The 13593-nt window shown below is 45.5% G+C and overlaps 1 protein-coding gene across 1 annotated transcript in view; it reads right to left on the minus strand.

Annotated features, from left to right (window-relative positions):
* PDSS2 (decaprenyl diphosphate synthase subunit 2) overlaps positions 1 to 1984 on the minus strand; it is a 314695-nt gene extending 312711 nt beyond the window's left edge. The window contains exon 1 of the mRNA XM_004696235.2: positions 1447 to 1984. Coding sequence (XP_004696292.1) covers positions 1447 to 1742 — 296 coding nt within the window. The 5' untranslated portion in view covers positions 1743 to 1984. The remainder of the gene's footprint in view (positions 1 to 1446) is intronic.
* Between the last annotated feature and the right edge of the window lie 11609 nt (positions 1985 to 13593).

Raw genomic sequence — 13593 nt, forward strand, 5'->3', positions numbered from 1 at the left:
CTTGCAAGATCGAATTTGAGTCATGGTAGTGGGAGCGGGGAGGAAACATTTAGGAACTAGAGGAAAGTTGTATTTCTCGTCATTGTTACATCGAGATTATATCTTAACATGAAGAAAACACCTCAGTATGGATCACAACTTCAGTATTGATTACACCTTAACATAAAGAAAACAAAATCCTCAACAATTGAACCATTAAGAAATATCATGATAAAAGGGATTTCACCTTATTTTGAATAAAGACAATCAATACCCAAGGAAGTGGCAGTCAAGAAATGGGAGGCGGTATTGTATTAGTATATTTGCTGCATAAGACCTTCATAGTGTTATAGATGCACGCGAAGGTTGTGCAGGGAATGAGTAAGAATGAAGAAAAATGGATGCACTGGAATTGTGGTGTCGGTGAGGAATATACCATTGACTGCCAGAGTGAACAAATCTGTCTTGACAGTAGTACAGCCAGAATGCTCCTTAGAAATTAGGATGGCAAGACTTCTTTTCACACATTTCAGGATGATATCAAGAGGCACTAGTCCAACGTTTGGTAGAGGTTTGTGAAAAAGAGGATGCCCCTTTACAAGATAATTAATAAGACTGACTGCGACAAAGGGCTCAAACACATGAACAATTGTGAGGATGGTGCAAGACATGGCAGTGTCTCATGCAGTTGTACACAAGAGTGCTATGAGTTGGAAGTGAGTGGACAGCACCCAATCACAACAATATATCGTGTATAGAACAGGTCGATCTGAGTAATGGGTACAGAAGTGGGTTCTACTTGTACAATTTTAAATTCTTGCAAACAAAAAGTTTTTGTTTACGGGTAAGCAAAAGTATGGGCCTTAGAAATCAGTAGTAGTCCTGCACACGTGGTAAAAACCCAAAGAGGATAATGACCACTGCTTGGTTAAATTCATACTCCCACGAACTCTTACACAGATGTAGGGCAGAGTAGACAGAATTGCCCTCCTGAGTTTCGGAGGCTGTGAGGCTTTACAAGAGTAGAAAGCCCAGCCTTCCCAGAGGAGAGGCTGGTGGTTTCCAACCGCTGATCTTACCGTCAGCAACCCGAAGCACAACCAGTACACCACCAAGGAGCCTCATGAGGCCGAAAAGAAATCTACCCCACTTTTAAAAGACTGTTCCTAGAAAGTGACTCGATGATCCCACGTCCCGATTTGATTTCTCCACAGATCAGTGAGGCGTTTCCCCCTCCATAGTTAGGGATCAAAGCCACGCGAAACAGACAAGTGTTTTTTTCTCAAAAGATCAACCACTCGCCTCCTCCACTGAGCAAGTGAGAGGAGGTGTTAAGATGAGGAGTGACGGAAGGAGAGGACTGAGGAACAGAGGGTAAAAAGGAAAGGATAAGCAGGCTGGCTGTTCTGGCCGGGGTGAAAGGGCACAACTGGATGCGAGTGGGTCCCAGGAACGGGAGTAGCTCACCTGGCTGTGGTAAGCAGTGGGTGCTGGGTGCCCACCAGCTTCCGCACCTGCATAGCAATGTTGTTGAGCTCGTCGCTCAGCAGGCAGCGGAGGCTCATAAACGACGTGGGGTAGCCCACAATCTTCTCTGCTTCTGACACCACCTGGTTCCAATGGGTCGGGGACCTGGAGGACTGGCCGCGCCAGGAGACCACCGTGCAGACAGTGTCCAGAGGCGGGGACCACCACCAGCGACGAGGGAAACTCGGCGCTCCCAGAAGGCGTGGAAAGCGTAAAAGTAGTTGCCGGAGCCTCATGGTTTGAGCCTGGGAGAATCTGGGACTTGGGGTGTCCGGCGGTAGCGCGGGGAACAAACCAGGGGAAGAGGGAAAACTTGCTGAGGCCAGGAGGAAGCGGCGACTCCTGACTCGCGGGAGGTTGGCTGCCAGAAGCCGTGGCCTGAGAGGAACTTGAACTGCTACTGTCTGCAGCCTGGACTAGATGGACAGCAACCCCAGCTCAATACTGCCCTCAACCACCCGGGGTAGAAACCACGGCCACGGGCTACATGGGGGACGCCATCTTGGAGGCGTGGAATGCGGCGTGACGTAACGAAGGAGGCGGGCTGTAGGAGCCAAAAAATAGTCCTTACTTTACGGCTTAGCCAGAGCCGCCCGAAAGGGCGGGGCTATGAAGGTGGATTCCGGGAAACGAGGGGCGGGGCGAACTCTAAGCTCCTCCCACCCCAGGCCCCACCCCTTCTCCGTCAGCCAGGCGACTAGCGCGGGCCTGGAAAGCGAGGTACTGATTGATGCGCCTCCGCCCGAAATCTGGGCCCCGTCTGGCTTCTCCCAGCGTGTCGGGCCCCCAGCTCAGAGTGGGCGCACGTGAACATTTGGGTCATTGACAAGGCCCTGGCCGAGGCGCCCGTCCTCGGGAAAGCCTCCCGAGGCTGTGTGCCGCCAGCGCCCGGCCTCTGGGACTCCTCCCGGCTCTGTGGAGGGAGGGCCCCGGGGTCCCGCAGGGCGGCGTGTCGCGGCGGGTGGGCTTCCTCGTCCCCCCAAATGTCATCTGCTTCGTGCGTGCATCTCGCTGGGCTTTCTTTAGCTCCGTGTACACACAGCCAAGACAGACCCGGCCGTGCCTCCTTCGCGAGGGTGCAGCGCGGATGGAAAGAAGCCCGCCGGATCCCCCGCCCCGCCCCGCTCCGGTCATCTCCCTGCTAACACCTAGCCTGAGAGCTCCACACGATCCGAGCGCTTGCCCCACATTCGCTCACGCACGATTCTGACTCCTCAAGACCGCCCGCCGCGTAGGTCAAGTTCGCGTTCTCGGTGATGCAGAGAGGAACCCGAGGCACAGCGACCGTGTGTAAACTGCCCAAGGCCACGTTAGGCGGGCTTGTGCGCCGTGAGGATCTAGTTCCCGCGTCCATGTTTGCAACCACTCTACGCCGACTTTTCTTTCCCATTCTGTTCACCTGACTGCTGAGAGAAAGCCATCGATGGGCTCAGCAATACGCCCGAATGATTCGTCTATCCTTTCTCATCGCTCAAAGCGCGTGTCAACAACGCCGTGTTCATATGGTGTTCACACTTTTAGACTAGCTCGAGAACCTTCCCGCTTTCAAACTCCTTCCAAATCCATAGTGGATAGTTTTGAACATTAAAATCACGCATAATATCGAACTCGAATCTTGGACAATATATACAAATTGAAATTTAAGATTGGGTAAATTAAAGATTCTTTTTGCAAAAAAAAAAAAAGTGAGTGCTTTCCTCTAAAAATAGTTTTTGCCTCAGGTTCCCCTTCAGTGGCAAGGTTCCCTTGATTTAAAATTTTGATTCTGTTTACAAAAATTCAATTCAGGTATAACTTTCTGTGGGCACATTTGGTGAAAAGTGAATTATGCTTGAAATTATTAAACACCGTTATGCCTCAAAATAAGTAAGGCAAGCTGGGGTTTGAAAATAATTCCTGGGAAAGAGATAGACTTCTGGCAGTAAAATCAGGTCTGTTGTTTGATGAAATATGGGTGGATAGTGAGATACTTTACCATTCCAAAAGGTTCCAGGTCCTGAGCTCTGGGTTATCCAAGGTGAAAGGAGTCATGACAAAGTGGAGGGAGTGAGAGAAAGACTAAAAGTGATGTATTGTGCACCGGAGGCCGTTTCTTTGGATCACAGTGCTTTAAGACTAACTTTTCATGTCATTTCCTTAATACCAATTCACAGCATGTACTTTAATTTCTTCACAGAAGCCAAGTGCATTATTCTCTGGTCATACTCTATTAACCAAGTTTTTTATTATTCATTGGACTTTTGGTCCCATTTACTTTAAATAATCAGCACTTTCCTTTATACTCACTGTTAAAAGGTTGCATTACACCTAATGATGATCAGGTGTTAGAAGGTTAAGATGGCATTTGTTCATTACTCTTCCAGATAAATATATAATTCCTTAGCGTCTTCATAACTAAAGAGAGTTCTGAATTACTAGTGACTCTTTGAGGACCAAGAGGGGTAATATCTAAGATGCTGCCCTTCCTCCACACTGATAATAGCCAGGTGGAGGATGCCTGCAGGTGTAGGCATCAAAAACACAGCAGGGAATCTGAACCTCAGCACTGTTGACATTTGGGACCAGATAGTTCTTTGCGATGGGCATTGTCCTGTGCATGGTAGGATGTTTAGCTAAGTACCACCTGCCTCTACCAACTAGATGCCAAGAACAGGCCCCTCCCAATGGTGACAACCAAATATGTCTCTGAAACAGCAAGAAAAAAAAACCTGAAAAACAAAACAGTCCCCATCGAGTCGGTTCTGACATGCATGGGTCAGAGTAGACAGCACTCACAGGGTTTCGGTGGCTGTGATTTTTCTAAAAGAGATCACCAGGATTTCCAATTGCGTAAAATCATCATTGGGGTGGGGGATGGTAACTGTAGTATATAGTATTTCATTTCTGAGATGCTGACTCAATTTAACATCTCTGAAATCTGAGTACACTTTATAATTGATGGTGCATCACAGTTTAGTGTTCAGTAGTTTTTCATGGTAAACAATAAACATAAAGCAATGCCACACCTCACAAGCAACAGCACTGGGCTCATGGAGTACACTACGCACAAGGATTCATGGAAGGACTGTTCATAAATAAGAGTAAGATAATAAAGTCCTAAGGAGAGACATACATTCAGTTATATAATGGAACACCACTGTAAGAGTTCAAAGCATAATTATTGCTCATGCAAAATAGGGGAAGCCTGGTAGAATTACATTTCCCCCAACATTTTGCACCATGCTTCTGAGTGGACTCAAATGGTCACCCTTTAGGTTAGCAGTAGCACACTTAACCATTGTGCTATCCAGGAAACTTAGATAGGGCTCGAGGAAAAACCTCTCATGACCATTGAGTCAATGTTTATTCACAGTGACCCAATAGGTCAGGGTAGAACTCCCCCTGTGGATTTCTGAGACTGTAATTCTTTATAGGAGTAGAAATTCCTGTCTTTCTCCCACAGAGTGGCTAGTGGTATCAAACTGCTGACCTTTCCGTTCCCAGCCCTATGCAAAACCACTATGGTACCAGGGCTCCTTAGCTATGTCCCTAGCCATAGTTCAATATCTCCTGATGACAAAGTCATCCACTTGAATAAAGGGAACTAGGAGATGCTCAAAAAAGAAAGGTGGGAGATGGGTATTTCTATACTCTCTATCCATGACGTTTCCTTTTCTGAACCTACTGCTAGCAAGTCAGAGCGAGCCCACAGGACAGGGTCGAACTGCCCCTGTGGGTTTCTGAGATTTTAACTCTAAAGGAGTAGAAAGTCTCATTTCTCTCCTGAGGAGTAGCTAGTTGTTCTGAACTCCTAAACAGCAGTTAGCAGTCCAACGCATAATTCCCCTATGCCACCAGGGCACAACAAGAGGTGGTGCGTGTGAGTAGTATGGTGGTCTCAGAGCTCTATGGAAACTCCCACCATCCACAGTGACTTCTGGCTCTGCAGACATTGTTCTGAAGACAGCAAATAGCTCAAACGAGGGTTGTGATTCTTTCTCTCCCTTTCTCAGAATTCCACAGCTGGTAAAGTATCAGTGGACTTTCCTTACTGGCCTCTTGGCAGTGTGCTGAGCTTGGAAAGAAGCGAGGTCACATTTGAATGCCCTTTTCTTTGTCTAGAAAGGTGAACCAGCCTTGAGAAATACAAGGTCTTAACAAGGAAGGTGGACGGCGGTGTTTGGCTTTGGCATTTCCACCATTAGGTGAGTGGAAACAGATAGGAGTGAGGCAGCCACCGTCGTCCTCCTAGTACTCTGGGCACAGTCACCTATTGTTTGTGCCGGGGGTTCATCCAAAAGCAGATGAAAGCATGTTGGTATATCTTGAAGCAGAATGATAAAAGGAGGCAAATAATCAGATTAGCAAAAATCCAGAAGTGTGACCACCTACTGTGTTGGCAAGCAGGGAGGAAAGAGGCTGGGCACATAGCACTGGGAAGAGTGCAAAATGACCCCCAGCACCTGGAGAGGGGGGTTTGATCATTCCTAGCAAAAGTCCTTGTACATCCCCAAATTTCCCATTCAACTTTCAAATAACATGAACTTTACCATGAAAAACCATTGTTCCTAACAATTCTCAGGTTATTACTTAATTTACTTTTCCTATAATACACAAAATAGTTTGAAAGGAATAATATCTCTGATTCTACTGGCAATAAAACTACTGAATTAAGTTTAAAGTTTCTTGAGACTATATCTCCTTGTCTATGTACTGTGGAAACACTATGACCTAAAGTTATTTAATTCGGTACTTTGGTTACGTTAAGATCATTTGCTTCCATTGTCATTGTTGCTGTTTTAATGTTTAGGAGTTTTTGAGTTAACATTAATAACAACTGAAACCAAAACTAAACTAAACTCATTGTCAGCAAGTTGATTCTGACCCGGAGGTGTAGTGGGTAAGGCATTGGGCCACTAACCATAGATCAGCAGTTTGAAACCACCTGCTGCGCCGTGAGAGAGAGGAAGAGGCTTTTAACTCGTGTAAGAGTTAAAGTCTTGGAAACCCACAGGGGCAGTTCTACCCTGCCCTATAGGGCCGCTATGAGATAATATTCATTAACTATATAAAATATGTACATCAGTCCAAAGTAGAAACTAGATAGCCAAGGTATGTTCAAAATAAGTCATTTGGCTTTCATGCCTGCACCTTCCACCTGTTTACCCCTAGGCAATATACACAGTGTGAACTAAGGATTGTTTGCCTTTAAAAAAGTTTCTGGTATCCCAATAAACAATCCTTAAATGTATTGAAATAAAAAAAACTATTCCTTTGCTTTGTCCACCGAAAAGGCCTAGGGGTGCTGACACTCTAGAAACAAAGAGCACCTTAAGCATTCATAGTGCACATTCAGTATGTCCCCACCTAAAATCCCACTAGCGACAAGTGAGTCTAGAGTGATTTTTTTAAATTATGTAATAGTTTGATTGACATATCTTACACAATCCAATATACTCATTCACATCCAATTCTGTTGTTCAATCCCATCATGTGAAATTATACAATTATCAATGCTAACAGCTCCCCATCCCCCTCCTTTCTCCCACCACCACCATCACCCCCGCCCCATCTCTCTTCCTGTACCTCAGGGATCCATTACTCCTGTTGCTGTTTCTGCAGGGTTCTCTATCTTGACTTTCATGTACCAATCAATCTTAAATATACAAATGAATATAGGCATATCTAACATGATTACTGTGGTAAAACAAATAACAGCCTTGATATTAAGGGGAGGAAATCTCAAAGAACTAGTGGGCAATGATGTGATTCATCAGTGCCATGCCTGATCCTGGATTTATCATCCTTTCTGTGTGGCCCTTCTGAGAGTGACTGTCCAATTACCTAGAGTGATCTTACAGAACAAAGGAGTAGTGCCCCACAGGACTTGTAGGGCTGTCGGTCTTTGCAGAAGCAGACTGCCACATCTTTCTCCTTCGGAGCGCTGCTGGGTTGCAATTACCCACCTACGGGTTAGCAGCCCAATTCTTAACCCATTGCATTACCAGGGGTCCCTGTGTTACTACATCAGCCCATATGAAAAGGAACAAAGTTCTTTGGAGGAATGGTAAAATAAGCCTAGGACATCAAGCCTTCAGGACTAACTCCCAGAGTTCTGGAAACACAAGAGACAGCGGAATGACTAGAATGGTGTAACAAGGAAGAAAATGGGAGACTTGGATGTGGGATCATCTGAAAACAGCTGATGGTGTTTCTTTATAGGACAAAGCAGGGGGGAAGCAGTGGGTCTGGAGACTCTTCTGGATAGAAAGATATTAAGAAGCTTTACCAGGGCATGTCTCGATCTTGTTTGAATCCCGAATGTCATCTTTGAGATACTTAACATACTTGGAATATAGTTTTGATATATTAGATCAGGTCCCCAAAATAATTATTAATTTTATCATGTGTGATTTTTTTTTTAGGAAAATGTCCATATTTTTTTTTAAAACAGTGCACACTAAAGGGGTGAAATGGCACAACCAGGAATTTGTTTGAAGCTATTCAGGAGGGAGAAAGAAAAGCTAAAAAAAAAGTAAGCCTGCTAAAATCTAGAAAACTTTTTGTTCTGTATGGGCAGTTTACGGTATTCATTATACTATTCTATTCTGTCTTTGCTGGGATATTTTCACGCTAGTATTCCGTAAATAAAATCTGCATCGCTAGTCTGTACATGGAGAGAAGTCAACTGACATGCCAATTATCAATCTGCAAAGTTCAAAGTCATCTGCCTCTTCCCTTCGGCCCTGAATGCACTTCACTGAAGATTCGATTTATTCTCAACGTCAGATACAGATAACTGGTTATTGACACACTTTTGTCATTGTTTGATGCTTTGTCCTTTTTTTTTTTTGTCTCTGTTTCACTATTGTGGTAAGCAGTCTCCAAGCTGGTCCCCAGTGATCCCTACCTCCCAGTAGTCACGTGGTGTGAAGTTTCCTTCCACATTTCCCCCAAGGTAGGGCTGCGTGATCCAAGGCATCCAACAGAAGTGATAGTGTCCCACTTCTGATGCTGGCTGTAGAAAAGGCGTTGCAGCGTCTAGCTTAGGTGTTCTCTCCTCTCCTCTCCCCTCTTCTTCTTCTTCTTCTTCTTCTTTCTTTCTCTCTCTCTCTCTCTCTCCATGAGCCTAGGGTCTTACGCCAACAGTCATGCGAGTGAGCCGTTGTTGCGCCAGACCTTCCATTTCCTTCAGAGACAACAGCCTTGGCTAATGCTGCACTGATACCTCCTGAAAGACCCCGAGTCAGACACACTCATTTAAGACACATGCAGATTCCTAACCCTTTAAAACGATTTAAAATAAGGAACATGTTTTGTTTTCCGTTGCTACCTCATGGACTAAATTGTTACACTGCAGTGAATGGCAAATGTAACACTCTATTCATCTACAAAGCATACTGTGGAACCCCACCCCCACCCCCAGCATGAGAACTTGAGTATGGACAAGCCTTACTTCTGCTTAGATGGCCTTTCTCCATTCCCTTCCCCTTGCTTTGCTCCCATCCAGGGGTAATTATCCAGAAACTTGTATTTAGCATTGCCATGATTTTCCAAAAGCACGATTTAATCAGACATGGTTGTTATTTTTTCACTGCAAAAGGGGTGCCTCACTAGATGTCCTTCTCTGTGGCCTTTAAAAAAATTTTTTTAGCTCAGCATCCTTTTGCTAAGCTTGACCCACATCGGTGTGTCTAGTAGCAGCTTGTCTTGACTGCCCTTTGTGTGACTCTGTCATTGTGTATTAATTCTGTCCGTGTCTTAGGGCTGCTGTACCAGAAACACCACAAGCAGCTGGTTCTCAATAGCAGACATATCTTCTCACAGTGTAGGAGGCTAGCTGTGGGTACATTCAGGTCATTGGTGGTAGGGGAAAACTCTCCTTGTCAGCCCTGGCGGAAAGGCTTGTCTCCACTCTCGTAGACCCTGTATCTGCATTGCTAGGATCCTCGGCAAGCTCCACGGGCCATCTATCTTTCTCCAGCTGTGCTTGCCTATCTCTGTGTCTCTGGGTGGAGAGGAGAAATTGCTTGGAATAGCTCTCTATCCAAGTCTTCAACTTCCACCAAATGACTGGTGGGGGTGGGGGGACACCATGCACAAAGGGTGTGTGAAATACTAAGGGATTAGTGGGTTTCAGAAGGAGGCATTTCAGAAGCAGAAAGAAGATGCCCGGACCATCAAGGACGAAGAGCCACCAGGGAGCATGTTCAAGATTCCTGACTAAAGCAGTGAAGGCCAAGACCGTGGGCACCAAGACCATGGGGCAGAGTGGAGGGGAGCAGAGGGGCTGCACTGCTGAGACAGTCCAACGGTGAGGTAGAGTGGCAGGTAGGCTTCGTGGCCCCCAGAAGCAGAAGCCAAAGGATCACGTGGCTGAGGACCAGAAAGAGACTTGGCTGAACGGTGTATGACCTTGATTTGTAAACTTCCCTGACAAACCCCCTTCCCCCTGCATATTGCCAGTGAGTTCAGAGTGACCATTGCAATGAACTGTGGAGCCCAGAGAGGCTGAGGGATGGGGGCGTGTCTGACTTCTACTTCCCAGTGATGGGTCTTGAGCTGGTGAGGAGTTGGATTCTCCTTCTCCCTTGTGTGGCCGGAGGAGTTCAGATGTGGCCTCTATGCCTTTTTCATACCCTGCTCCTGGTTTTTTCTTTTTTTAATCATTTTATTGGTGGCTCGTACAACTCTTATCACAATCCATCCATCCATCTATTGTGTCAAGCACATTTGTACATTTGTTGCCATCATCATTCTCAGCCATGCTCCTCTTTTTATCACAGTGATTATGTTTAGGACACACACTGATATGGTCTTCCTAGCATAACAAACTCCCTTATGAATAAAAGGATTGCATGCCAGCTATAGATATATAGGGGCCAGGACTCCAGCATACGTTTTGAGGTGGGTGTATGGGGGTGGGGAGGACACTAGTCAATCCTTACAGGCCATTGCTTCCATATTTTTGGTACTATAATAAAGTTCCCATGACCCCAAAACCATGGAGTCAATGCTGACTCATAGCAAGCCCCAGTGGGTGTCTGAGACTGTAAATGTTCATGCGAGTAGAAAGCCCAGTCTTTTCCCCGCGGAGCTGCTAGTGGTTTTGAACTGCAGACCGTGTGGATCCCAGCCCAACGCATAATCACTAACACCACCAGGCTTCCTTTTCCTTGAACAGGCTTACAAAAGCTTCCAGGTGTGTGCAGGTGAGAGTTCATAGCTAGCATTAGACTTTCTGGGCTGTAGTATACAATCAAATGCCAAACAACTGTGCCGAGTTTCACTTCTGCCAGTCATTTACAAGAGAAGCGGTTAACCAGATCCCATCCACCCTTGATATTGTCAGGTATCTCAAAACGTCCCACAGGTGAGTCCATGCGGAACCAGGTTCTGCGGCAGAGTGCGGCAGACCTGCAGTGCCTCATCCCCGGGAAGCGTGCTGGACGCACTTCCCATCCTACCCATCAGCCCTTGAAGACGACGTGGAAGGGACGCAACCTTGCTATTCTTCCGTGTAGTTTCTCTGTGGTTTATTATTTAGGTCGTCCGTGCTCAGATCCTCACTTCCCATGTTCACGATGGCCTTTTCCGGCCATTTACTTTTAATGTTCTAACTGCTTGGCCGTAGAACAACTGCAGTTTGGGAGGAAATGGGCCAAGACCTTGGCTTCTCTCTTCTAGTTCCCCACAGGGCAGCAGCATAGAATGGACTAGTGGGGCTGCTAGTTAATTTCACACTAGGTTTAGCTCAACAGGGGAACACCTTGGCCCTTTTCTTTTACAAAGGCTCTTTCCGGGGGACTGTGTTCTTTCAGAAATGTGAAATGAAAAGGCAAGAAAACAACTCCCCTGAGGTTTACACTTGAGCATAGATGGTACTATAAAATGGCCATCTAACTTCAGTTCTCTGTCTCTGTCCTGAATAACTATAAGATCATAGGCTAGTTATTTAACCCCTCCGAGTTTAAAATGAGAGCGACCCTGGTGTCAAGCTGCTAACCATAAAGTCAGCTGTTTGAAACCACCAGCCACTCCTTGCAAGAAAGACAAGGCTTTCTACTGTAAAGAGCTAGTTCCGAAACCCACAGGGGCAGCTCTACCCTGTCCTATGGGGTTGCTACCAGTTGGTAGTGGTGAAGTTGAGAGTGAGAGTGTAAAATTATTCATCTGTAAAAGAAAAGTAGATGATCTCTTAGGTTCCCTTAAGACTCAAAAGAAAAAAGGGGGGGAGGGGAGAGATGGGGGACAAAATACTGATATTTATTTAGCATAGTGTGATGAGCACAGGAAGGTTCGTTTTTTGTGTGTACAAAATACAGTGGAGGAAGGGCATTTGACTGCACATAGACACCTACATTTCCAAGTTCCACCAATTCTGTTGCTCCTCCCTTCTCTTGGACTTGGATGGGGTAGTCACCCATCAAAGAGAGATAGGCTCAACGTGAGAAGAGAGAAAAAGGATGGAAAATAAGTAGCTTTCATTTAAGAACACATTCCCCAAAGTTACGTACACTTCTACTGACATTCCATTGTCCAGCACTTGGCTCTCAGACACATCTAGCACCAAGGGAAATGGGGGAGCAGGCTGGTAAGCCATGTCCTTGGCTGAAAGTGGGAGGTTCTATATAAAGATATGTAGTTGTTGGTGCTTTTCAACTCCTAGCAACAACCCCACCAGACCCAGGAGAACTTCCCCACAACCTTTTCTAGGCTGTAATCTCGACAGGAGCAGAGTGTCAGGTCTTTTTCTCACTCAAAATATTTTTTATTCCAGGGGCAAAATTGACTAGTAGTCTGGTCTGGTCCTTATGTTTTCTTTTTCACACTTGCCACTCTTGATTGGTCTTGGCATTCACATAGGTTGAAATTTGAGACCCATCAGGGTAACCTCAAAGAATCATCCTTCATGAATTGTTTTGTTTGCTATTGCATCTCCACAGTCAAGACAGGGTCTGATTCAGAATGGACACCACAGCGGTGTGTGTTCGTCAGTTGTACAGATAATGAATAATGAAATGCATCCATATAGATAATGAATAATGAAATGCATCCACATTCTCCATTCTCATCTTCACACCACCATCACACTGCAATTCAGAAGTTGCTTGAGCTGTATTTATCTGTGATGAGAAGAGGGAGCACGGAGCGCAGGATGCCTCTAATTCTGCAAGTCCAGCTAGCGCTCGCTGTTGCATAAACATGTCCCATGATGAACAAAGCCACCACAGCAAAACAAGTCAGCATCTCTGGGACCGAGGGCCAGAGATCAGCCTTTTTATGGACATTCTAGATGAGAGTATGGAGCTTTAATTGAGAATCACTAGTCTAGAAAACTTATAGGATAATCTTCTTTTGTGTGTTTTTTATTCGCTTTCTTTCTCTCAATCCTTCTTTTTCGTCTTCTTTTTGACTTAAGAAATATAGGCCATGCCTGCTCTCTGGGACCCAGTGGGCTCATGTGCCTAGCAGACCTGAGCACAGACCTTGCCTGCACTTGGCAGGAGTAGGCTTTCCCAAACCACTGTGCTGATGCCACTCACTGGTTGCAGCCTCGTTCTGGACCTTTGCAGTGTGCTGTTTCTTTCCTTTGTGACTCAAGGGTGAATTAAAACGCTCGTGACCTGCACACTTGCCTAAGGTTGACTTGGTTCAATAAAGTGCTTTTCTAACCTTGTCTGGTTTAGAAAACATTCAGCTCTCCCAAAACCATAGCAATGTTTACTTTTACCTCCTTTGTTTTCCTTACACTTTGGAATGAGGTCATCTCTTTGGCTTTTCACATATGGGTACTAAAGTCCCTGCTAGTATAGCTGAAGAGAATGCACATTTGGGCTACACAATTTCTGTTTACTACATTTTGCTCCATGTTTTATGCCTAAATATTGTTGTGCGTTTGTAAAAAACCTTAATAATGGCTCAGTTCTGGTATATCTGTCTCAAAGAACTAAGATTTTATACTAGTGTTGTATTAGTCTGGGTACTTTGGAGAAACAAATCCACAGCAACTCATGTATAAGAGAGAGTTTTATGTAAAGAAAGTGTGCATCACAAAAACATCCCAACCCAATGCTGCCCAAGCCCACAAGTCCAACATTAACCCAT

The sequence above is a fragment of the Echinops telfairi genome, unplaced genomic scaffold (genome assembly GCF_000313985.2).
Source record: "Echinops telfairi isolate 266 unplaced genomic scaffold, ASM31398v2 ScPeMD7_3533;HRSCAF=4204_0, whole genome shotgun sequence".
NCBI classification, from domain to species: domain Eukaryota; kingdom Metazoa; phylum Chordata; class Mammalia; order Afrosoricida; family Tenrecidae; genus Echinops; species Echinops telfairi.